This window comes from Chiloscyllium plagiosum, chromosome 39, assembly GCF_004010195.1.
Source record: "Chiloscyllium plagiosum isolate BGI_BamShark_2017 chromosome 39, ASM401019v2, whole genome shotgun sequence".
In the NCBI taxonomy this organism is placed as follows: domain Eukaryota; kingdom Metazoa; phylum Chordata; class Chondrichthyes; order Orectolobiformes; family Hemiscylliidae; genus Chiloscyllium; species Chiloscyllium plagiosum.
Window position 1 is genome coordinate 11,642,544 of NC_057748.1, and position 26,907 is coordinate 11,669,450.

General features: G+C 46.0%; 1 protein-coding gene across 2 annotated transcripts in view; it reads right to left on the minus strand.

The window, feature by feature from the left end:
- Window positions 1-361: 361 nt before the first annotated feature.
- Window positions 362-26,907, minus strand: part of LOC122541977 (brain-specific angiogenesis inhibitor 1-associated protein 2-like protein 2) — a 66,307-nt gene continuing 39,761 nt past the window's right edge. For both annotated transcript variants that reach the window (XM_043679272.1, XM_043679273.1), the window contains exons 8-14: window positions 26,089-26,193; window positions 24,030-24,162; window positions 23,083-23,290; window positions 19,826-19,897; window positions 15,517-15,742; window positions 2,957-2,997; window positions 362-769 (exon numbers count right to left, since the gene is read on the minus strand). In XM_043679272.1, coding sequence (XP_043535207.1) covers window positions 694-769; window positions 2,957-2,997; window positions 15,517-15,742; window positions 19,826-19,897; window positions 23,083-23,290; window positions 24,030-24,162; window positions 26,089-26,193 — 861 coding nt within the window. In that variant the 3' untranslated portion in view covers window positions 362-693. The remainder of the gene's footprint in view (window positions 770-2,956; window positions 2,998-15,516; window positions 15,743-19,825; window positions 19,898-23,082; window positions 23,291-24,029; window positions 24,163-26,088; window positions 26,194-26,907) is intronic.

Here is a 26,907-nt window from a genome sequence, read left to right on the forward strand (position 1 = left end):
TAATTAACACATCGCTTGTGTTCAATGAATCAACTCGGAGAAAGTGAGGACTGCAGATGCTGGAGATCAGAGTCAAAAGGTGTGGCGCTGGAAATAAACCCAGTCCCTCACCACTGAAAACCCAGTGCTTGATAATTAACACATCGCTTGTGTTCAATGAATCAACACGGAGAAAGTGAGGACTGCAGATGGCTGGAGATCAGAGTCAAAAAGTGTGGCGCTGGAAAAGCACAGCCGGTCAGACAGCATCCAAGGAGCAGGAGAGTCAACGTTTTGAGCATGAGCCCTTCATCGGGAATGAGGAACCTTCACAGTCGGGAGCTTCACATTCCTGATGAAGAGCTCATGCCCGAAACGTCGACTCTCCTGCTCCTCGGATGCTGCCTGACCAGCTGTGCTTTTCCATCACCCCACGTTTTGACTTCAATGAATCAAGACTCACTGAAGAAGACAGTGGACTCATTCACTGTCTGTTTACTGTGACCAGTGTGTTACTCATTAAAATTCCTGAAACATTAAAACATTTCTTATTGAATGGCTTTTCGGTGGAAATCAAGATATTTGTGTTTGCCTCTGGCATCTGAAGTTCCTAAAAAGGTTTGAAAACAAATCAACAGTTACTGATTATGCTCTCCCCCAGCAGTTTAAAGTGCAATTTGTTTTGATTTTTCAAGATGTCCATACTGTTCACTTTTATCGCACGAAGGGTCTCGAACGGTCGTTGGTAACAGTAGGCCGCAGCTTGACAGTGGCAAATGGATTGGTTCCCCTGTGAATAAAGACACAATTAATTAGCAACCACTCCCATTCTCACCCCCTCTTCCAAATTTCGTCAGAACATAAGATGTGGGAGCAGCAGTAGGCCTTTGAGCCTGCCCCGCCATCCTGGCTAATCTGATGTGGCCTACACTCCATTTTCCTGCCTGTCCCTCCGATAGCTCTGCAGGTCAAAGATCTTTCTAACTCAGTCTTGATTAAAATATGTGTCCCAGACTCCACTGCTGTCTGGGGAATAGCACTCCAAACACTAACAATCCCCTGAGAAAAGAAATTCCTCCTCATCACTGGCTTAAATAAGAGACCCCTTTATCTTTCTAAATCATGTCTAGATCCAGGTTCCTCCACAAAAAAGTAGTTTTCTTTGACATTTGCAGCGTCGGTGTGGGTGTCACTGGCAGGAACAGTATTGTTTGCCCAGCCCTAACTGCCTCTTGGACTGAGTGCCTTGCTTGGCAATTTGAGGGAGCAGTTAACATTGCTGTGGGTCTGGAGTCACAAGTAGGCCAGATCTAGTGAGGAGATTGTCTTCTCTGAAGGACACGACTGAATCAGATGAATTTTAGTAACAGGCGACGATAGTCTTACAGTCACCGTTACTGAAACTAGCTTTCAGTCTGAGTTGTTTTAATTGAATATTAAAGTCCATGAGCTACCATTGTGGGATTTGAACCCATGTTCTGAGACCATTAGCCCAAGATCTCTGGATTACTTAGCCAGGGACTTGGCCAATGCACCACTATCTTCTTTGTGGCTCAACATGGAATAGTCAAACTCATTTGGAGATATGGGCCAGGGGCAGGCAGGTGGGACTAGCTTAGTTTGGGATTATGGTCAGCATGGACTGGATGGACAGAAGGGTCTGTTTCCATGCTGTATGACTCTATGAGCCCGCTCTGCTAATTGGTCTGTCCTTACACTTACCATTGCTCATCCTACATGCTCTTCTTTGTGATGCAACACTGACCACTTGGAATGTAAGTAGACTCCTCGCTAAGGGAGTCCTTCAGAACATAAGACCAGGAGTAGGCTGTTCAGCCCCTTTAGCCTACTCCACCATTCAATAGGATATTGGCTGATCCAACACATCCCTATCCTTTTCCTTGGTAGCACAGTGGCTCAGTGGTTAGTACTGCTGCCTCACAGCACCATGGTCCCAGGTTCGATTCCAGCCTCGGGTGACTGTCTGTGTGGAGTTTGCACATTCTCCCCGTGTCTGCGTGGGTTTCCTCTTGGTGCTCTGGTTTCCTCCCACAATCCAAAGATGTGCAGGTCAGGTGAATTGGCCATGCTAAATTGCCCGTAGTGTTAGGTGCAGTAGTCAGAGGGAAATGGGTCTAGGTAGGTTACTCTTCGGAGAGTCAATGTGGACTGGTTGGGCCGAAGGGCCTGTTTCCACACTGTAGGGAATCTAAACTTTTCCCATAACCCTTGATTCCTCTCCTAGCTCTCTCAGCCTTAAATATACCACTGTAAGCAAGAGAAATAGAGTTAGTTAGCTCAGTTGGCTTGTAATGTAAAGTAATACCAACAGTTTGGGGACAATTCTCACACTGTCTGAGGTTACCAGAAAGGAATGTCCTTCTCAACCTCTCCCCTCACCAGAGATGTAGTGACCCTCAGGTTAAACCCCACCTCTCTCTATGAGAGAGCAGCCCTGGTAACAGTATGGCAACTTTATCGTTTTTTTTATACCCCTCGTTAACTAAGTTGCTAAAACCTGACTGGCCATCAAACAGCCTTCTCTTACATTTTTACAATTACAAAAAGGGAACTGTTCAATAATGTTATTTTGAGGAGATTTAATTCCTGAAGACAGCCATACTTATTGGCCATACTTATTGAGCATTTCCAAATGATCGACCACAGAACATTGCATGAGCACTAAAGGCCAATCTTTATCTGAAAGGGACGGACAGAGAAGAAAGGCAAGGGCCTGAATATGAGAAGCAGATAAAGACCAGCATGGAAAGGTGAAGATACACAGAAAACTGTAGCAACATCGCACCAACTAACACACATGAGATTGGCATGACTTCAATGGTCGAACAACACTGTTACCAGGTAAACCTGGCAGCCAAAGGGCTGGCATACTCAAGGTCAGCTCTCACACATTAAGACAATTGATTGTGTCAAGTGTTTCTCAAATGTTACCTGTACTCTCGAGAGGACGTCTTACCTTGGGAAGAGCTCTGGTTGGCTGTCGGAGCTACTTAATTTCTAAGAAGACAAGAAGAAATGAAAAGTTACTGTTCATTAGGGTGAAGGGTCTTAACACAGCAAATCCGCAGTTTTGGATTCTTTGAGAGATACACCTGCACCGTTTCAGAAATTTATTGGTAGTTTATGAGCCATAATACTTTCTTTTAGATCAGGGAGACATTTTATGACAAAGTTACAGCAGTATGTATTGTTAAAATTGTGGGTGATTGGTATAACATCTGGTTTTTATGAGTAACTTGCACATTGTGTGTTTCTAAGATATCCTGCAGAAATGGAACTTCAAGATTTTATGCAGCTAAGGATTATGTAGAGTGATGAAAAAAAATGCACCGTAAAGGGTGAATAGGAGGAACTCAGGGAAGGATCATGAATGAGGGGGGCACAGGTTTAAAGAAGCTTGTAAAAGACACAAATATTAAGAGTGTTTTCCACAGCAAGTGGTTAAGGAATGGAATGCGCTGCCTCAGAGTGCGGCGGAAGCAAATGAACCCAAGGCACCCCAAAGGGAATTAGACTGTTCTTTGAAAAGGAGCAATGGGTAGGGCTTTAAGGAGAAGGGGCAGTCACAAAAGGATGGCTCTGGATAAGCACAGCAGGTCAGGCAGCATCCGAGGAGCAGGAGAGTCGATGTTTCGGCATCACATTCCTGATGAAGGGCTTATGTCCGAAATGTCAACTTTCCTGTTTCTCAGACGCTGTCTGACCTGCTGTGCTTTCCCAGCGCCGCACTTTTCGACTCTGACTCTCCAGCATCTGCAGTCCTCACCTTTTCCATTAAGGAGAAGGGGAATGGGACATGAGGTGCTTTGGAGAGCTAGCATGGACACATTGGGCTGAATGGCCTTTGTCTGTGCTGTAACAATTCTGGGTTCTGTTGGAGACCCCAACTTAAAAAGTAAGTTTCACAATACACCAAATTTTTGTTGGGCTTTTCGCAAATATTTAGTTTTCATAACTACTCACACAAGTAAACACCCCTCCCACCAATCTTGATAGCTCTCTTACACCCAGCCCCTCTGATATCATCATTTTGGTGTCACATCAAGAATAACTTCTGAAAACATGACTTGAGTCAATTAGTCTCCTCTTCCTAGCTACTGAATACCAGTCCTTTGCCCCCTTCCCTTTACCTCAACCAGTCTTAAAAAGCACACCAACTGAATATTCTCTTTGCCAAACCCTTAGTTCCATATGAAACAAAGACAGAGAGTGCTGGAGAAACTCAGCAGCACTGGCAGCATCTGTAGAGAGAGAAACAGAGTTAATGTTTCGAGTCCGGTGACCCCTCAATAGAGCTGTCGATTAATATTCGGTTTCAACTCCCTGAAGTTACCGTTGACCAGAAACTGAACTAGTCCAGCCATATAAAGAGTATGGTTGCAAGAAGAGGTCAGAGGCTGGGAATTCTATGATCAGTAATTAACTTCTTGACTCCCCACAGCCTGTCCACCATCTACAAGGCACAAGTCAGGAGTGTGATGGAATATTCCCCACTTGCCCTGGATGGGTGCAGTGCCAACACTCGAGAAGCTTGATACCATCCAGGAAGAAGCAGCCCACTTGACTGGCACCACATCCACCACCTTTAACATGTACTCCCTCCACCATCGACACACACACACAACACTGGCAGCAGTGTGTACGATTTACAAGATATACTGCAACAACTCACTAAGGCTCCGTCATGAGTACCTCCCAAAGCCACCAATCACAACCACATGGAAGGGCAAAGGCTGGACATTTATGCAAACACCACCAACAACACATTGCCTTCCATATCACAAAGCATATCTCAGTCCCTTAAACGTAAAAGGCCCCATTGGTGGATAAAACACTGAGACACACAGTCATAGGGATGTACAGCATGGAAACAAACCCTTCGGTCCAACTCGTCCATGCCAATCAGATATTCTAAATTAATCTAGTCCCATTTGCCAGCATTTGGCTCATATCCCTCTAAACCCTTCGATTACTTACAGCGTGGAAACAGGCCCTTCGGCCCAACAGGTCCACACCAACCCACCCAGACCCATTCCCCTACGTTTATCCCTTCACCTAACACTACAGGCAATTTAGCATGGCCAATTCACCTAACCTGCACATCTTTGGACTGTGGGAGGAAACCGGAGCACCCGGAGGAAACCCACGCAGACACGGGGAGAATGTGCAAACTCCACACAGACGAGGGAATTGAACCCGGGTCTCTGGCGCTGTGAGGCAGCAGTGCTAACCACTGTACCACCGTGCCGCCCTGTATACCCCTTCAGATTCCTTTGAAATGTTGTAGATGTACCAGACTCCACCACTTCCTCTGGCAGCTCATTCCAACACACACCACCTTCTGTGTGAAAATGTAGCCCTTTAGGTCCCTTTTAAATCTTTCCATTTAAACCTATGCCCCTCTAGTTTTGGACTCCCCCTCTTCTGGGAAGACATTGACTGTTCACCTCATCTATGCCCCTCATGATTTTATAAACCTCTGCAATTTTTTTTCTTTATTCATTTGTGGGATGTGAGTGTCTCTGGCTGTCCTGCATTTATTGAGCATCCCTGGTCGCCCCTTGCGAAGGTGGAGGTGAGCTACCTTTATGAACCACTGCAGTCCAGCTGCTCTGGATTGACCCACAATATCCTTAAGGAGGTCATCCCTCAGCCTCCGATACTCCAAGGAAAACAGTCCCAGACTCTCCCTACAGCCCAAACCCTCCAACCCTAGCAACATTCTAATAAATCTTTTCTGAAGCCTTATGTTCTACTTACACAGCTCCATTCGTTGTCAAGTATCACCAAGGTCCGGTCAACCACGTGCATTGTGGGTTATGGTGTAGCCCACCCATGAGTTGCATAGTTTTTGTTTTAAGTTCCAGTCCAGAGACCTAAGGACTGTGTCAAAACCCTGCGGGCCCCTGCACTGCAAGGTCTGTAATGGTTCTAGAGTGTAGCACACCAGCACCACCTGCAGGGCAATTACAGATGGGCAACAAACACTGGCTCTGCCAGCGACGCTCATATTCTTTGGAAAAACAAAGACTGACTGACACTTGTGCAGTACTGAGGGAGACTACACCCTCAGAGGTTTTTCTGAAGGAAGATGTCTTTTATAAGAACAACATAATAGGTTGATCGAATTCCTACAGTATGGAACAGGCTAATCGGCCCATCAAGTCCACAGCTCTGAAGAGCATCCCACCCAGATCCACCCTATCCCTGCAGTTGCGTACACGCCATGGCTCAGCCATCCAGCCTGCATATCTCCGGACACTATGGGCAATTTCCCAGGGCCAATCCATCCAACCTGCATATCCCGGACACTATGGGCAATTTCCCAGGGCCAATCCACCCAACCTGCATATCTCCGTACACTATGGGCAATTTCCCAGGGCCAATCCACCCAACCTGCATATCTCCGGACACTATGGGCAATTTCCCAGGGCCAATCCATCCAACCTGCATATCCCCAGACACTATGGGCAATTTCCCAGGGCCAATCCATCCAACCTGCATATCCCCGGGCACTATGGGCAATTTCCCAGGGCCAATCCATCCAACCTGCATATCCCCGGACACTATGGGCAATTTTCCAGGGCCAATTCACCCAACTTGCATATGCCCCAGACATTATGGGCAATTTCTCAGGGTCAATCCACCCAACTTGCATATGTCCCAGATACGGTGGGCAATTTCCCAGGGCCAATCAACAAAGAGAAAGAACAACAAAGAAAATTTACAGCCCAGGAACAGGCCCTTCAGCCCTCCAAGCCTGAGCCGATCCAAATCCACTGTCTAAACCTTTCGCCCAATTCCTAAGCATCTGTATCCCTCTGCTCCCCACCTACTCATGCATCTGTCCAGACACATCTTAAATGAATCTACCGTGCCTGCCTCTACTACCTCTGCTGGTAACGCATTCCAGGCACCTACCACCCACTGTGTAAAGTACTTGCCGCGAGTATCTTTCTGAAACTTTTCACCTCTCACCTTTAAAGTATGATCTCTCGTCATTGAATCCTTCACACTGGGAAAAAGCTTATCTCTATCTACTCTGTCTATACCTTTCATGATTTTGTAGACCTCAATCAGGTCCCCCCTTAATCTCCTTTTTTCTACTGAAAACAATCCTAACTTACTCAACCTGTCTTCATAGCTAGCACCTTCCATACCAGGCAACACCCTCATAAACCTTCTCTGCACCCTCTCCAAAGCAGCCACATCCTTTTGGTAATGTGGTGACCAGAACTGTACACAGTATTCTAAATGTGGCCAAAACAATGTCTTGTACAATCTTAACATGACCTGCTAGCTTTTATATTCAATACCCCATCCGATGAAGACAAGCATATCATAAGCCTTCTTGACCACTCTATCCACCTGTGCAGCCACCTTCAGGGTACAATGGACCTGAACTCCCAGATCTCTCTGCTCGTCAACTTTTCCCAAGGCTCTTCCATTTACCGTATAATTTGCTCTAGAATTAGACTTCCCAAAATGCATCACTTCACATTTGCCTGGATTGAACTCCATCTGCCACTTCTCTGCCCAACTCTCCAGTCTATCTATATTTTTCTGTATTATTTGACAGTCCCCTATGCTTTCTGCTACTCCACCAATCTTCATGTCATCTGCAAACTTGCTGATCATACTTACAGTGCCCTCTTCCAGATTGTTTATGTGGACCCAACCTGCATATCCCCAGACACTATGGGCAATGTCACAGGGCCAATCCACTTCAGCTGCATATCCCTGTGCACTATGGGCAATTTCTCAGGGCTAATCCACCTGACCTGCACATCTTTGGACTGTGGGAGGAAATTGAAACACCTGGATGAAACCCCTACAGACACAGGGAGAACATGCAAACTCCAAAGGACAGTGGATGGAGGATGGGGATTGGTCCCTGGCATTGTGAGACAGCAGTGCTAACCACTGCGTCACCCGTGATGGTTGCATGTCAAAGAGCAGAGGACTTTATCCTGGTCAACATTTATCCTTCAACTAGTGTGAGTAAGAAGAGTCATTGATCTGGATTTAGTTGTAGGGCCTTTCTGTGTACCGCTGGCCAGCCATGGTTCTACATTCCAACCGTGTCTTTCCCAAGTCCATTCATTGTGAATAAGGTAGTTTGGAACATCTTGAGGTCACGAAAAGAAGCTACACCACTTGTGGATGTGATAAAACCACTTTTCCAGCACTCGACTGGGCAGCACTGTTGTGATACTAAACATAATGAATGAATCTCGTTGTTATGTGAAAGTTCTTTTACTTAAATTGTGATCTAATATCAGGTGACAGGAGCTGGTTAATTTCAATTATGTCACATTGATACAAATGAAGGACTAGTGCTTCCTGAATGCCATTGTCTGATTAATTACCTGGGACGTGTGTGGATGGGGATGAGATGTTCAAAAACAGAGGCAAATCACTGACTCAAAATGGCCATAGCTATCACTTGACCACACACGTCAGCCAGGCTTCATATTCCCAGGGTGAAATTAACAAAATGGTTTGAACTGAAATCAATTGAAAGGCACTGAAACTAGTAAAAAGGGCATAGGTTTGAGGTGAGAGGGGAAAGGGACCTAAGGGGCAAATTTTTCACGCAGAGGGTGGTGCAAGTATGGAATGAGCTGTCAGAGGAAGTGCTGGGGGCTGGTACAATTACAACATTTAAGAGGCATCTGGATGGGTATATGAATAGGAAAGGTTTAGAAGGGTGTGGGGCAAGTGCTGGCAAATGGGATTAGATTATGTTGGGATATCTGGTCGGCATGGACAAGTTGGACAGAAGGGTCTGTTTCCATCTTGTACATCTCTATGATTCTAAATGCAGTCAAGCATGAACAGGGTAACAGCTCCTGTTTTTGACTTACACTATATACAATAATTCACCAAGGCTGCTTTGTCAGCTTCTCCCAACCTTGTGAACACTACCATCTAGGAGGACAAGGGCAGCAGATACATGGGAACACCACCACCTGCAAGTTTAGATTAGATTCCCTACAGTGTGGAAACAGGACCTTCAACCCAACAAGTCCATACTGACCCTCCGAAGAGTAACCCACCCAGACCCATTCACCTACCCTATACTTACCCCTGACTTACACAATGGGCAATTTAGCATGGCCAATTCACCTGACCTGCACATCTTTTGGATTGTGGGAGGAAACTGGAGGACCCGGAGGAAACCTACGCAGACACGGGGAGAATGTGTAAACTCCACATAGACAGTTGCCCGAGGCTGGAATCGAACCTGGGCCCCTGGCACTGTGAGGCAGCAGTGCTAACCACTGAGCCACTGTGCCACCCCAAAGTTCCCCACCAAGCCACTTGGAAACATATCAGCACTGCTTCACTGTTGCTGAGTCAAAGTCCTGCAACTCCCTTCATAACAGCACTGCCTCCCACGTCCTGCAGGGCAATTAGGGATGGGCAATAAATGCTAGCCCAGAGCCCATGGATGAATTGAAGAAATTGATATTCATGCATCGGAGATGGAAAAACCATCACCCACAGTTACCAAGCAGGGAGACAACAAACTCAGACACGGAAACACGCCAGCCGGCCTGTTTTTCAAGCAATTGTTTCTGGCAGAGCAGAGGTGATGGATGTTTGACTGCAGGACTGGAACCCGCGGGAGGAAAAACTACTTTCTCAGCTTCTCAAGATGGAAAATGGTCAGTGAGAATATCAACTGGAAAGTAACATCAGACCCCAAGCTTTGGGCTGAGGAGTGGCAGATGGGAGTTTCATTTGGGTAAATGTGAGGTATTGTATATTGGTAAAAAACGGGGCAGGACTTATACAATTAATGCTAAGGTCCTTGGGTAGCGTTGTAGGTCTCTAAGGGTTCAGGTAAATAATTCTTTGAAATTTGCATCACAGGTAGACAGGGTGGTGAAGAAGGCGTTTAGCATGCTTGCCTTCATTGCTCAGACATTTGAGAATAGGAGTTGGGACGTCATGTACAGGTTGTACAGGACATTGGTGAGGCCCTTTCTGGAGTACTGTGTCCAGTTCTGGTCGCCCTGTTATAGGAAGGATGTTATTAAACTGGAGACAGTTCAGAAAGGATTTACTAGGATGGTGCCAGAAATGGAGGTCTGAGATCTAAAAATAGGCAGGAAGGACTGGGACCTTTGTTGGAGGTTGAGGTTTATAAAATCATGAGAGGCACATTTTCAAGGTGAGAGGAGAAGGATTTAAAAAACGTGAGGGGCAACTTTTTTATACTGGGTGGTTCCAGAGGAAATGGTGGATACAGGTACAGTTACAATGTTTAAAAGATATTTGGATAAGTTAATGAATAGGAAATGTTTGGAGGGATATGGCCAGGCAGTTGGGACCAGTTTAGTTTGGAAACATAGTAGGCATGGACTGGTTGGACCCGAAGGTCTGTTTCTGTGCTGTATGACTCTGTGACTGAAAATGCTCATAGTTCAAAGTATCAAATAAACAACATGGTCTTGGAATGAATTCTTAAAACTCAAGGGTACCCCTAAGGACTTTAAACTGTGTGCTCCTTTCATTTTCCTCTTGCGCTAGGACACTATCCTTCTTTCACTATGCTACCGTGCTTGACGTGATTATTTTTCTTGGGGTTAATAGATAAAGAAATTGTCTTCCTTTCACCCGTAAAATGGGTGCCTTTTCGCTACAGTGGAAATGACTGAACTGCATCTTAATTAGAGAAAGGTACAAGCTTGCAGTAGAAAGGACATAAATCCTTGCTGCGGCCAATCGGGGAGGTGGAAGAGAGGGGAGACCTGTTGAACCCTCCTCACCCTATGGTATGCACAGGCACAGGCACCACACAGCAAACAACAACAACTCTCCAATACCAGAGAGAACACCAGCCCACACCACACAGAAAAACGTCAATGCATCGCTGTAGGGAAAGACGTAGATTTACATGCCATGCATGTGCCCCTCTTTTCAGTGCAAATGTGAGGGACAAAAAAACACCAGCATTGTCAGCCATGAGTAAGGAATATTAAGTCTCCATGTGCTTTTGTAGCTGAATTGTGGTGATGGGCAACTCCGTTCAATATCTCATGGTCTTACACAGTGCAATAGCGCCACCTGCTGTAGCCTCTCTCTTCTGTCCCATGTCAAGGATGTGACTGTTAACTATCGCTTGGCCTGGCCAATGTGCCCTGTTGCTCGAAAACCACCACAGCCTAGACACAATGCTCAGTGCAGGGAGATAGAGAAGCAACATGCAACACTACAGTCATGGCTTCCGTCAGACAAAACCATACAAATTGCTCATTCAGCTTGAGTATGTGCTTATGTTTAAATCATAGGATCCCTGCAGTGCAGATAGAGGTCATTTGGCACATCAAGTCTGCATTGACTCTCTGAAGAGCACATCAAACCCATCCCCCTCAAATTGCCATAACTCCTCATTTAACATGGTTAAACCATACATCCCTGAACGCTATGAGCAATTTAGCATGGCCAATTGGCCTTTTGACTGTGGGAGGAAACCAGAGCACCCAGAAGGGAGTTGTACAGACATGGGGAGAATGTGCAAATTCCACACAGATAGTCTGCCCGAGGCTGGAATCGAACCTGGGTCCCTGGCGCTGTTAGTGCAGCAGTGCTAACCACTGAGCCACTGTGCCGCCCATAATCTTTAAGGCTAAATTGTAAATCTGTCTTATCATTATACTGCACTCAGGCAAGGAGGGAGAGAAGTTCACATCAGGCAACACGTGCACAGAGCAGGAGGAAAGCTCAAAGTCCTCAAATAAAATACTCCATGTTAACTCTCTCTCAGCACATGCTGGTATCTGCAAGCTGTACAGCTTTTTGGTTTGGCTTTCCAAGCAGTTTCAAAATAAGCACTGGGTCGTTCAAAGTGTGACAACTCCATCCACACATTCTCCGCAGGTGCAGCGCCTACCTTGGGACCAAATGTCTCTGATCAATATGTTCTCCATAGCTACATGTGAACTTGACTCAGGATAATACCAAGAGCACTTAGAAGCTCAACACAGACAGCTAATAACAACTGCAGACTTGTGTGCAGTACACTGATTCCAAACATTAATCACTATCTGGCATTCTGTCTGACCTCAGTCAAACTGTCACAGGGAATGGCTGGCAGAGGAGGATGGATGAAATGAGAAAATGCTATTAGTACTCAGCTGCCTCATGTCGGGTTTTGGTGAATTTCAGCCCCTGACTGCCTTCATTGTTCACCTCCAATTCAGGCCTCCTGGAAATCCCTCCATGCTCCACCATTGGTGGCTATGCCATCAGCTCCACGCCAAAGCTGAGGAATGCCCATAGCCTTCAAGAGTGGCACGGTGGTTCAGTTGTTAGCGCTGCTGCAAGAGACCCAGGTTTGATTCCAGCCTCGGGTGACTGTCTGTGTGGGATTCCTCCAGGTGCCCTGTTTTCTCCCACAATCCAAAGATGTGCAGGCTAGGTGGATTGGCCATGGGAAATGCAGGGTTACTGGGACGGGTTTGGGTGTGATGCTCTTGGGAGGGTCGGTGTGAACTTGATAGGCCAAATGGCCTGTTTCTATGCTGCAGGGATTCTATGTATCTTCAGAATGCCCTAATCTCCATCTCATCAGTATTGCTTTTTTTTATTGACAAAAATACATGCTTGAATATGCAGTGACATGCCTCTATGGCCATGACATCTTGAGGTAAGTCTTGAAGCTAGGCCACCTAGTCCAGAGGGAGGAACACTTCCAATGTGCCACAGGCCTCTCTGATTGACTGAGCTATTGATTACTTGTATTAATAGCTCCTGAGTGACACAGCATTGATATGTCCCTGTGACTACTCCAACACTACTGGATTGGTGTAATATTGAAAGGCGTTATTATAAAGGCTCTCCGATAATGAAGATCGAGTCTACACCTTGATGTGCAATGACCAGTGGGAGTGAGCAGACTAGGAGAGGGTTAAACACTGCAAGCAGTGAGGTCAAACAGCCATGCTTCCTCACAGAGCCTCCCCACCTCTCAGCAGAATGAGCTGCTGCCCTGGAGCCACCAGAAATCTGGCTGCGAGGTTGTGTTCAGGAGAAGCGAGGCAAACTTTCTCTGCAAGCCAAGGGAGAAGAATGTGCATCACCAACCATCCGATCAGAAGGCTTTTCCAGCAAACACAGGTCCCAAAGGACAGGCGACAGACTGATTCACAAAGACAAACAGGCAAACTCCCTACAGCCTCACTCAGTCTGTGAGTTCCCTACAGCCTCACTCAGTCTGTAAGTTCCCTACAGCCTCACTCAGTGTTCAAGCTCCCTACAGCCTCACTCAGTCTGTGAGGTCCCTATAGCCACACTCAGGCTGTGAGGTCCCTATGGCCTCACTCAGTGTTCCAGCTCCCTACAGCCTCACTCAGTCTGTAAGTTCCCTACAGCCTCACTCAGTCTGTAAGTTCCCTACAGCCTCACTCAGTGTTCAACCTCCCCACAGTCTCACTCAGGCTGTGAGGTGCCTAGAGCCTCACTCAGTCTGTAACCTCCCTACAGCGTCACTCAGTGTTTAAGCTCCCTACAGCCTCATTCAGTCTGTGAGGTCCCTACAGCCTCATTCAGTCTGTGAGGTCCCTACAGCCTCACTCAGTCTTGAGGTCCCTACAGCCTCACTCAGTGTTCAAGCTCCATACAGCTTCACTCAGGCTGTGAGCTCCCTACAGCCTCACTCAGGCTGTGAGGTCCCTACAGCCTCACTCAGTCTTGAGGTCCCTAAAGCCTCACTCAGTCTGTAAGCTCCCTACAGCCTTACTCAGTCTATAAGCTCCCTACACCCTCACTCAGTCTTGAGGTCCCTACAGCCTCACTCAGTGTTCAAGCTCCCTACAGCCTCGCTCAGTCTGTAAGCTCCCTACAGCCTCACTCAGTGTTCACGCTCCCTACAGCCTCACTCAGGCTCTGAGGTCCCTACAGCTTCACTCAATATTCCATCTCCCTACACCCTCACTGTCTGTAAGCTCCCTACAGCCTCACTCAGTGTTCAAGCTCCATACAGCCTCACTCAGGCTGTGAGCTCCCTACAGCCTCACTCAGTCTGTGAGGTCCCTACAGCCTCACTCAGTGTTCAAGCTCCCTATAGCCTCACTCAGTGTTCAAGCTCCCTACAGCCTCACTCAGTCTGTGAGATCCCTACAGCCTCACTCAGTCTATAAGCTCCCTACAGCCTCACTCAGTGTTCAAGCTCCCTACAGCCTCACTCAGGCTCTGAGATCCCTGCAGCTTCACTCAATATTCCATCTCCCTACACCCTCACTCAGTCTGTAAGCTCCCTACAGCCTCACTCAGTGTTCAAGCTCCCTACAGCCTCGCTCAGTCTGTAAGCTCCCTACAGCCTCACTCAGTCTGTAAACTCCCTACAGCCTCATTCAGGCTCTGAGGTCCCTACAGCTTCACTCAATATTCCATCTCCCTACATCCTCACTATCTGTAAGCTCCCTACAGCCTCACTCAGTCTGTAAGTTCCCTACAGCCTCACTCAGTCTGTGAGGTCCCTACAGCCTCACTCAGTGTTCAAGCTCCCTACAGCCTCGCTCAGTCTGTAAGCTCCCTACAGCCTTGCTCAGTCTGTAAGCTCCCTACAGCCTCACTCAGTGTTCAAGCTCCCTACAGCCTCACTCAGTGTTCAAGCTCCCTACAGCCTCGCTCAGTCTGTAAGCTCCCTACAGCCTTACTCAGTGTTCAAGCTCCCTACAGCCTCACTCAGTCTGTAAGCTCGCTACAGCCTCACTCAGTCTGTAACCTCCCTACAGCCTCACTCATTCTGTGAGCTCCCGAGAGCAGTTGGATTGGAGTCTAGGATTAGGGACGGCTCGCTGCATTCATATGGGGCCTTTGTGAGTCCACACCTTGAGTACTGTGTGCAGTTTTGGTCTCCCAGTGAGGGAGGACATTTTTGGTATTGACGGAGTCCACTGAAGGTTCCCCAGACCGATTCCCGTGATGGCAGGACTAACATATGAGGAAAAGCTGCATCGATTGGGCTTACACTCACTGGAATTTAGAAAATTAAGGGGGGGAATCTCATTGAAACATATAAAATCCTGATGGGACTGGACAGGCTAGATGTGGGAAGAATGTTCCTGATGTTGGTCAAGTCCAGAAGTAATGGTCACAGTCTAAGAATAAGGGGTAAGCGATTCAGGCCTGAGATGAGGAAGAATGTCTTCACTCTGGAAGCTGTGAACCTGTGGAATTCTCTCCCACAGGAATCTGTTGGGACCAGTTTATTAGATATATTTAAGAGGAAGCTGGGCACAGCCCTTGAGGCTAAAGGGATCAAGGCATATGGAGAGAAAGGGGGAGTGGGATGCCGGGACTGCATGATCAGCCATGATCATACTGAATGGTGGTGCAGGCTCGAAGGGCCGAATGGCCCATTTTCTATGCAAAAAGCCAATGCTTAAAGAAATGTGCAAAGATTGGCTCCAGTTCTGTCCTTCACCGCTAGCAGCGCACTGAATTTTCTGAAAGTCCTCCCCCCCGAGTTAAAGGGGGTAAAGTGATCCTGCAAGAACTCACCCTGCTCTGGGCACTCTCCGACACTGCCAGGCTGGTCGCACTGTTCCTCCGGCTGCTCAGGTTCGGAGGAGCTGGACTCTGGCTCCTTGTGGAGGGGCTGGATGGCAGAGGTGGGGCAGGGGGCACAGAGGCTGTTGGGCCGCTGTTGTAGTCCGTAGGCGGCAACACAAAGTCCTTCGGGTCCAGCAGATCTTCGGCACTCCGGCTGCTCCGCATTGGAAATGGTCTGCAAGAGAACATTCAGGTCATCCTAGCGTTAACACCGCTCCCTGCAAGCGATATCAGTGTGGAACGCGCAATATCAATTGGTCGCCCATCGACTGAAATGGGTAGGAAATCAGAGATCTAGTGACAGTCTTCAGGACATAGAAGAGGGAGAAACTATTCCCAGTCGTAAAATTATCAAGAACATGGCTTTAAAATGTGTTTCCAACGTGAGGGGAAGGAAAACATTTTCGTGGCTCAGATCTGGGACACACTGCCTGGAAGGGTGATGGGGGATAGGTCAATTGAGGGGGCATTAAATAATTATTTAAATAGAAATGATGTACAAGAGTATGAGGTAAATACAGCACCAAGTCATAATAGAGGGTTGGTACAGAACAATGGGTTGAATGGTCTCTTTCTGCAACACTGTGACTGAAGGCTTCATAACCAGATGGCAAAAATTGAAGTGAATCATAGAATCAGCACAGTACTGAAAGAGGCCATTTGGCCCATCAAGTCCACACTGGCCCTCTAAAGAGCATCCCACCCAGAAACCCTATCCTAAAACCCTGCATTTCCCATGGCTAAGCAATCTAACTGCACATCCCCGGACACTATAGTGCAATTTGGCGTGGCCAATCCACCTAACCTGCACATCTTTGGACTGTGGGAGGAAACCGGAGCACCCGGAGGAAACGCACGCAGACACGGGGGAGAATGTGCAAACTCCACACAGACAGCCGCCCAAGGCTGGAATCAAACCCAGGTCCCTGATGCTGTATGGCAACAGCGCTAACCACTGAGCCACCATGCCGTCCAGTGTTTACAACCCAAAAGCCACAGGAAGCAGAACGTAGGTGCGATGTTTGGAATGCATTGCCTGACAGGGAACTAATCAGAAATTCAATAGAAAACTACCAGAAGAAATTGGGTAAATGCGTGAAGGAGAAAACATCAGCAGGGAGTTGGGGAACGAATCTCAAGGGAATAAGGCTGGGTAGATTCGAAAGATCCACTGACAATTTTGTAGAGAAGAGTAGGGGGATCTCTCCCTGGGGTCCAGGCTGATCTTTATCTCTCCACGGTGGTGACCTGAACAGGAGATGTGGGTCATCGGCATTAATGGGATTTTGCTGTGCGTGCCCTTATAGGAGTTTATAAAATAATGAGGGGTCTAGATCGAATTAATGGTAGCTGTCATTTCCCTGGGATGGGGGAATTTCAAGATTGGGGGCACAATTTTAAAGTGAGAGGAGAGAGATTTTAAAAAGGCATGAGGGGCAATTTTTTTTACACAGAGAAAGGTTCACGTGTGGAATGAACTTCCAGAGAAAGTGATGGACGTGGGTACAGTTACAGCATTTAAAAGTCATTTGGATAAGTACACGGATAGGAAAGGTTGTGAGGGATATGGGTGAAGAGTGGGCAGGTGGGACTAAGTTTGTTTGGGATTATGGCTCCCATGGACTGTTTGGACTGAAGGATCTGTTCCCGCGCTGTACAACTCTATGACTCTACAACTTTTAAAAGGCATCTGGATGGGTACATGAATAGAAAGGGTTAAGAGGGATATATAAATACGACTCAATGCCTCAGTCCCTAACTTGGCGGCTATATGTTAAACTTCCTGAATTGGCCATAAATTGCTTTGGGGATGTCATGAGGCTGTGCGGGGCGCTACATAAATGCACGCCTTGCGCTGGAGAGATGGCTAGCAGTCTCAAACGATTTCCCAACTGTGAGTATCCTTCTGTGTGTGTGTGTGCATGTGTGTGCGTGTGCATGTGTGTGTGTGCATGTGTGTGTATGTGTATGTGTGTATGTGTGTATGTGTGTGTGTATACGTGTGTGTATGCGTGTGTGTATGTGCGCGCGTCTTTAGGTCTCAGGTCTTGAGAGGACACTGGCTATCATCGGTGTCTGTGTGTCCTGCGGTTCGGCTCGGTAAGAAGTTATTGTAGTTTGCTGGTATCTCCAGCAGATGGCGTTCCTCCTGTTCTTACCCCAAACCATTGGTCTCTGCTGGAAGGGTTCACAGGCACATACAAAACCTGTTTGGCTACATTATCATCACACCTCTCTCAACCATCAAGACCTGAAGTGGGACTCAAACTCAGCACCTCTGGCTCAGGGTGCTACCCATTGTGTCACAAGATGCGCCCATCCACCTGCGGGTACTAACTGGCAAAAATAATTTGAGAAGGAAATGAGGACGAGTTTCTTTCAACAATTATTGCTGGATGCCTAAAGTCCTTTTTCAGGTTGGGTATATCAGAAGTAGGCCATTCAGCCCCTTTCACTAGTAGGGACGCTCAGATTTCATACACATTGATATCACATTTGAATGTCATAAACTCATTGAGATGTACAGCATGGAACCAGACCCTTTGGTCCAACTTGTCCATGCCAACCAGATATCCTCAACCAACCAATTGGCCATGCTAAATTGTCCATAGTGTTAGGTGAAGGGGGAATGGGTCTGGGTGGGTTACACTTAGGTGGGTCGGTGTGGACTTGTTGGACCGAAGGGCCTGTTTCCACAGTGTAAGTAATCTAATCTAAATCTAGTCCCATTTGCCAGCATTTGGCCCATATCCCTCTAAACCCTTCTTATTCATGTACCAATCAAGGTGCCTTTTAAATGCTGTAACTGTACCAGCCTCCACCACTTCCTCTGGCAGCTCATTCCATACACACACCACCCTCTGCATGAAAAAGTTGCCCTTTAGGTCCCTTTTGAATGTTTTCCCTCTCACCTTAAACCTATGTCCTCTAGTTTTGGATTCCCGTATCCCGGGGATAGTCATTGACTATTCACCTATCCATGCCCCTCATGATTTTGTAAAGTTTTATAAAGTCACCCCTCAGCCTCTGACACTCCAGGGAAAATAGCCCCAGCATATTCAACCTCTCTCTATAGCTCAAACCCTGCAACCCTGGCAACAACCTTGTAAATCCTGAAGAGATGAACCTCTGTGTAGCATATGGTCTATCTTGACATTTCTCACTCATGATGAAGGAGGTAGGATTTCAACCCCTTACCATTCCCCCTTTCCTATTATCCAAGTTACCTAGATACCTGTGCACCTTGTGAGAAATATGAGGAGAGACTAGCAGGTCTGAGTGTCAGTTGGTGTCACAATTTGTAATTCGGCATCTGTGCTCCACCTGGAGCTGTACCCCTCATTTGGGTTTCTGGAATTAATATGATCTACAGACGGTGGCGGAGCACTGCTAAAAGAAGATACTTGTTGTCAAAGTTTTCCACCTTGCTTTCATCAAGAGAAATGCAGGAATACCAAATTTCAAAATATTATAACAATGTATACCACAGGGGAGCCAACGATTCCTAAGTCAGCTCTGATAGGCCAAAGCGTTGCCATGGAGGGAACTACAGGCTTCTGCAAGCTCTTGGCCAGGGCAGTAAACACACCACCAGTACATACTTGCCAAACACAAATCAAAATGTCTGTGTTGGATATGAGCCTACAATTGTGGCAATACTTGATGAACAGTCCTAATATGCTAATGACTACAGGAACAACAGATAGTAGATAATCATTTGAGGTTTTGTGCTCATTTACGCTTGCTGAAGAGGACATAAATTAATTTGCAGAGACATGTTCTCTGCAAACAAAAGGCATATGTTCAAATTTAACACCCTGAGATTGGATAGCCTATCACACTCCATTACATTCTCCATGGCAAGACATCAGAGTTTACTTGTTAACCAATCACTCCCCCCCACCGAATCTTTTTTTCTTGTAAATTATGATTGTTTGAACTTTGGTATTCTTGAATTTATCCTGATGTGTGCACAGCACAGAAGCTTGGGAAATGAATCCCTCCTTTCACCAATAATCCACAGGGACCTTTGTCATTGGTAACAATACAACAATAAGTGGCCAAAGGGGTTGAACGAGCTCAGTTCTTCAGTCCCCTGCCAAGAAAGTGCGGCAACAATTGGTTTTCATTTGGCCAGATGTGTAACATACACCAAGTTATGTCACGATGGCCATGCAGGAGATGTTTTGTAGCTGTATCTATATGGTTAATGTTTCACTCAAACTGGTACTCATTCCCCCCGCTCCAGTACAATTACCTGGTTGAAGGCTCTCGTCTTCGTATCTCTTCTTCCAAAGGCCTAACGAATGAGCATGGGAACCAGCCCTGTCTGTAAGCACAGATTCAATAGACAATCATGGATTAAAGAGAGAGAAAAAGAGAAGTATCCTCAACACTAACTATCGCAAATTTCTGAAAACATTCTACATGTATCCAGGTACCTCCAGTAAGGCAAGATCCTATTGATCATTAATTATGTTTAACAGTTAACCACATCATATCGGATCTGGAGTCACGTGTAAACCAAACCAGGTAAGGATGACAGATTTCCTTCCCTAATGGGCATTAGTGACAATGATGGGTTTTTAAACATCAATTGACAATACTGTCATGGTCACCAGATTCAATTAACTGGATTTAAGCTCCACCAACCGCAGGGGTAGGATTTGAGCCTTGTTTCTCAGGTATTTAACCATGTCTCTCTGGATTACTAGTGTAGTGACATTACCACGACTCTACCGTCTCTAAACGTAACTACAAAGTTGGAGCAACTTTACTATGTGGGTGCTGAATGGTTTGAAATGGTTAACACGTGACCAACCAGAAGGGGCAGGCTAGAGGAGCTGACAGCCTCATGGTATTCGTGCTGAACTAGTATCATAGAATCCCTACAGTGCGGAAACAGGCCATTTGGCCCAACAACTCCACACTGACCCTCCGAAGCGTAACCCACCCAAACCCATTCCCCTACCTTGTTATGCTATATTTACCCCTGACTAATGCACCTAACCTACACATCCCTGGACACTATGGGGCAATTTAGCACGGCCAATCCACCTGACTTGCACATCTTTGGACTGTGGGAGGAAACCAGAGCACCCGGAGGAAACCTATACAGACAGGGGGAGAGGGTGCAAACTCCACACAGACAGTCACCTGAGGGTAGAATAGACCCCAGGTCCCTGGCGCTGTGAGGCAGCAGTGCTAACCACTGAGCCACTGTGCTGCCCCAAAACTATTAACTCAGAGGCCTGCATGATGTCCTGGCACCCAGGTTCAAATCTCACCATGGCAGAATTTCATTTTGATTAAAAATATGGAATTAGGAGCTTAGTGATGACAGTGAGCCTTTGTTGATTATTGGGGGAAAACACATCTGGTTCATTAACGTCCTTCAGGGAAGCAAATTACCATCTTAACTGGGCTGGTCTACATGTGACTCGAGACCCACAGCAATATCGTTGACATTTAAAAACCCTCTGGGCAGTGAGGGATGGACTACAGGTGCTGACCTCCCGGCAATGCACATTGCGAATGAATTGAAAAACATTAAGGTGTTTTGCTAGCCCTCAATTCTCCAAGGTCAGCTCAATATAATTTCACAGAAATATCAGGTCAAATAATGATGCACATGAGGGCCATGTGGATGTGAAAAATTGCATCCAAATCAAATTTAAAGGGTATATGCAATTAAAGGGAAAGTGTCAGGCTAGAGGGGTAAAAAGTATACTCAAGGCTAGCTTTGTATTACCTTAACTGCTGTGATTGGACAAAGTCAGAGTGATGATGGTAATATTGGGGAAACTACAGATGTACATGGTGAAGATGTGAAATAGGCAACAGATAAGGAGCAGGGATAAAAGAGTAATATTGAGCTCAAAACTGAAGTATTCCAGACACTTAACAAGTCCATTGGTACAGCTCCCAGTGAAATATTGTGTGCAGTTCTGATACATTTTCTTTTCTCAGGGGATGTGGGTGTCTCTGGCGAGGCCAGTGTGAGTTGCCAGTCCCTAACTGCCCTTGAACTGATGGTTTGCTCAGCCATTCCAGAGAGTAGTTAAGGGTCACAGAGTCATACAGCACAGAATCAGACCCTTCGGTCCAACTCATTTATGCCAACCATAATCCCAAACTAAACTAGTCCCACCTGCCTGCCCGTGGCCCATATCCCTCCAAACCTTTCCTATTCATGTACTTATCCAAATGTCTTTTAAACGTTATAACTGTTGTAACCAACATTCACCTCTTCCTCAGGTACTTCATTCTGCACTCAAACCAAAACACTTGCCCCTTGGGTCTTTTTATAAATCTATCTCCTTTCTTTTTAAAAATATACCCCATGGTCTTGAAATTTCCCATCCAAGGGAAAAGGCCTGAGCCATGAAGGCACGCGTGCTAAACATCTTTTTATTCACCCACTCTATACATGATGCAAACTTCAAAAAAATCATGTACCAGAACTCCTAGGTCCCTCTGTTCTAGAACACCATTCACCTTGCTGTGGTTCTGGAGTCACGTGTAGGCCAGACTGGCTAAGAATGGCAGATTTTCTTCCCTAAAGGGCATTAGTGACTCCAGATGAAGTTTTAACATGGCCACTATTACATATTCCAGAATTATTGACCGCATTTGAGTTCCGTCAGCTGCCATGGTCAAAACTAAATCCAATCCCAATTCTCAGAGATAATGATAATCCTATCCTTCAATGAATTTAAAGGAACATTTTGACCTGACTGCGTAATATTTACAGTTAACGTACATCACTCACTAATCATTTTGGTTGTACCTCCAACATAGAGTCATGAAGCATAGAAACAGACCCTTTGGTCCAACTCATCCATGCCGACCAAGTTTCCCAAACTAAACTAGTTCCACTTGCCTGCGTTTGACCCATATTCCTCTAACCTCTTCCTATTCATGTACCTGTCCAAATGTCTTTTAAATGTTGTTACTTTGTCCGCATCTACCACTTCCTCTGGCACTTCATGCCTCACACGAGTGACACTCTGTGCGAAAAGGCCCTCAGGTCCCTTTCTCCCCTCATTTTAAAATTTTGCCCTCTAGCTTTGAACTTCCCAATCCTAGGGAAAAGATCTTTGCTTTCCACCTTATCTGTGCCCCTCAGGATTGTATAAACCCCTGCCAGCCAATAAAGACGACGTTCCCCTGTGGTAGCCATGACGTGGAGGAGCCGGTGTTGGACTGGGGTGGGCAAGGTCAGAAGTCACACGACACTGGGTTTTAGTTCAACAGGTTCATTTGAAACCACAAGCTTTCGAAGCGCATCCACCTGATGAAGGGGCAGTGCTCTGAAAGCTTGTGATTTCAGATAAACCCGTTGGACCATAACCTGGTGTGGTGTGACTCCTGACTTTCTCCTGTGGTAGTAATCATTGTGATTGTTTGAAATTTGGAACTTGTCTTGATGAGGGGAAGGCAGAAACCGTTGGCTCTGTGTTTCTCTTCTCAACCACAGTCACGTTCCATCAAGTGATTGTCAGAATTACGTACTTGGGTGTGCCTTCCAGTTTTCCATAAAGCCAGCCATTCCTCGCCTCGGGAACCAAAATGGCGATAATATCCCCTCTTTCAAAACTTAACATGGTTTTATTGCTGCCGGCGGAGTGAGAGGCAATGGCTTGTACGCGAGGATTGACCGTTGCATTAATCTTTTCTCCAAGTGAGCCAGACCTTGACAGACGCCCCTCAAAGCCTGCTCCTGAGAAAACAGACAACAGATATCATCACTCACTGGGTGTGCATGTCCCTGCAGCCATCAATCATTGCACCACTCCACTCCCCTGAAGCTTCATAACCTACTTAGACTCCCCGCTCACACATGTCGCTCTGAAATTACAGCGGCAACAACAATATTAGTCTTAACATTGAGTAACAATGTTGCGGACATTGGTTGGCCACTTCTGGTCTCCCTGCTGCAGGAAAGATGTTGTGAAACTTGAAAGGGCTCAGAAAAGACTTACAAGCATGTTGCCAGGGTCGGAGGGTTTGAGCTACAGGGAGAAGCAAAATAGGCTGGGGCTGTTTTACCTGGAGCGTTGGAGGCTGAGGGGTGACTTTAAAAATCATGAGTGGCATGGCTAGGGTGAATAATCAAGATGTTTTCCCTGGGGTGGGGGAGTCCAGAACTGGAGGACTGGGTTCAATGGGCCAAATGGCCTACCTCTGTTTCTACTTTTTATGTTTCCATGTCTTCAAAATATTGATGATGTTTTGAAATGAATTAAAGATCTATTATATATTGTTTAAGGGAACTGAAATCAAGTTAATGATAGAGAAGGAACATTATTTCATTTAAAACAGATTGTACATGCATTTCCTTTGAAAGCTGTGGTCAGTTTGGCAGCAATAGAAATTCAGTGAAGAGGCATGTGAGGTGATGCATTTTGATTAGGAAGAACATGAGCAGTACACATATAAGAAACTCCAGAACATCTTACTCGGTAAGGCATTTCTTTCCTCAAGTTGCCTGTGGTCAGAGTATGGATATGTGGTCAGCTCTGCCCCATTTAATTCACGACTCGGTGGCTGAGGGCTGGGAACATAGCTATACCTCGAGACATTATCATCACTCTGTGGGGGCAATGTTTTGAGAAATTAAAACACAAAATACGTCAACAAGCTGGGTCCTCAGCTTTCAAATAATTTTATTTCCAGCAGTTATACAATTCACTGTATCATGTGGATCAGTTGCAGTCCTGTGTCAGATTACATCTGCATTTGCTTGTTTGACATAATAGTATATATATGTAAACTAAAACTTCACTGAAGTAGCAAAAACACAATGCATCTGAAAGGGTTAATTTTGTAGACTGCACACTAGCTCACACTAGATCCTCATGGTAGTAAATATTTCATCTCTGTCTCCTGATTGTCTTAGTAATTCTGTCTAACTACCAGTGTAGTATCTATTGTCATCATGCAGTTAACTACACAGTCATTGAGATATACAGAATGGAAACAGACCCTTCAGTCCAACTTATCCATACCAACCAGATATCCTAAATTAATCTAGTCCCATTTGCCAGCACTTGGCCCATATCCTTCTAAACCCTTCCTAATCATTTACCCATCTGCATGTCTTTTAAATGTTGCAATTGTACCAGCCTCCACCACTTCCTCTGGCAGCTCATTCCATATACGCACCACCCTCTATGTGAAACAGTTGGCCCTTTTTAAATCTATCCTCTCTCAGTTCAAACCTATGTCCTCTAGGTTTGGACTCCACTATGCTGGGAAAAAGACCTTGCCTATTTACCCTATCCATGCCTCTCCTGATTTTATAAACCTTTATAAGATCACCCCTCAGCCTCCGATGTTCCAGGAAAAACAGCCCCAGTCTATTCAGCCTCTCCCTATAGCTCAGATCCTCCAACCCTGGCAACATCCTTGTAAATCTTTTCTGAACACTTTCAGGTTTCACAACATCCTTCTGACATGAGGGAGACCAGAATTGAACGCGATATTCCAAAAGTGGCCTAACCAATGTCCTGTACAGCTGCAACATGGTGTCCCAACTCTGATACTCGATGCTTGGTTTGTAGGTTTTCAGACAGAGCCTTAACACATCGAGTGATAGTGGTCTGGATCTACATAACATTTTCCAGTGAGAATTCCGCAAAAAGCAAATTGAGAGCTATTGAAAGTCTAGACGCCTCCTCAGAAATGATAATGCCAGCATGCTGTCCAACTGTCAACAGCTCTCTGGGCCAATTCAACAGAAGAAATAAAGGAAAAGTTCTTCTTTCTATTTTCCAAATACCTCTTCCTACTAATGCCGATGCAAATACCCCTAGGATATAGGCACCACCAAAGTCATGTGACTGCTGCACTCATCCTTTCGGTTTGGAAGGTGCTCTCGAAGGCGATTTGGTGGTGGGTTTCTGCAGTGCACCTTGTAGATGGTGTTCACCATGCATCAGTGCTGACAGGGAGTGAATGTTGGCAGGGGTGAATGGGCCAGTCAAGATGTAAGCTTCATCCTGGATGGTGTTGAGATCTTTGAGCATTATTAGAGCTTTACTCATTCAGGCAAGCAGTCAGTCTTACATCCCCCTCCTGACTTGTGCCTTCAGGACATCCAACAGGTTTTGGGAAGACCTGTACATCAAGTTTCCTGACCCCCTGTCTATCAGAACCCAATAATTACAGCCACTCGACCAATTCCTTGCCCTGTTCTAATGAGTTCAGCTAACTTGGCCACCAAATGGGACAATCAGAGGTCCATCCAGGAGCAAATTACTGGAGATGCTGGAATCTGCACTGAAAGTGAAAAATGCTGGAGATCACAGCGGGTCAGGCAACATCTGTGGAGAGAGAGCAAGGTAACGTTTCGAATTGAGATGAATCTTCGTCAGAGCTGACGAAGACCTCTGATGAAGAGGCATCTAGATTCGAAACGTTAGCATTGTTTGTTTTCAGTCAGAGTTCCACCCTGGGAAATGACGACAAAGGAAAATGACCTGCCAACTTGCTGGTTACTGTATTGAGAGACATTACCATGGAAGAAGGCCGTGGGCTCGCTCTGCCAGAGACGTTTCCAGAAGATGCTGGGCTGGTGTGTTCTCTCCACCCTGGGACTTTGCTGTGGAGAACGTCACGAGCCTGAAACAGAAAATGAGGAGAACGAGGAACAGATAAAGCATAGCAACCCAATGATTAACAGTGGGGCCATCATTTCAGTCTTGCGACATTGTCAATCATGTAACCCTGCAGGAGCATCAAGGAATCTGCAATAAATGCCAGCCAAGTCAACGAAACCCACACCCCACGAATAAACAAAAAGAGGATCAGTTTACTGATTATTACCAACAGCACAGGCACAATTACTGTCATTATTGAACTAAAATTATCTTAATTAATACAGAGAAAGAAATGTACCTCACTTTGTAGCTAATTTATAATTAACTTGGCTACATCATAGGCATCTTCTAGTCAACCTTTCACAAAGATGTTATGACACACCTCTGGAGTAGGTGGGACTACACTACCACTGTACCGTAACAGCCCTTAACAACTTGAGCCACCTTGTTCAGGCAATACATCCTAGGAAGGTGGCACATGAACTTTTGGGCCAGAAGTTAGGCTGCTTCCACCGTGTCAGAGAATCCCAAAGTTTGATTAATTACATTGTTAACATCTGTTGGCTGTGTAACACCATACATTCATAATTCACAACAGCAGCGGGTGTGTGCCTACAGTAATGACTGTATCCTTTGATTGTGCTGAATTAGTTAGCTCTTGGAAGAGATGCTACTTGTGCAGACATTCAGATGAAAGACTAATACGCAAGTTCCCTCTGTGTCAACAAACACAGGC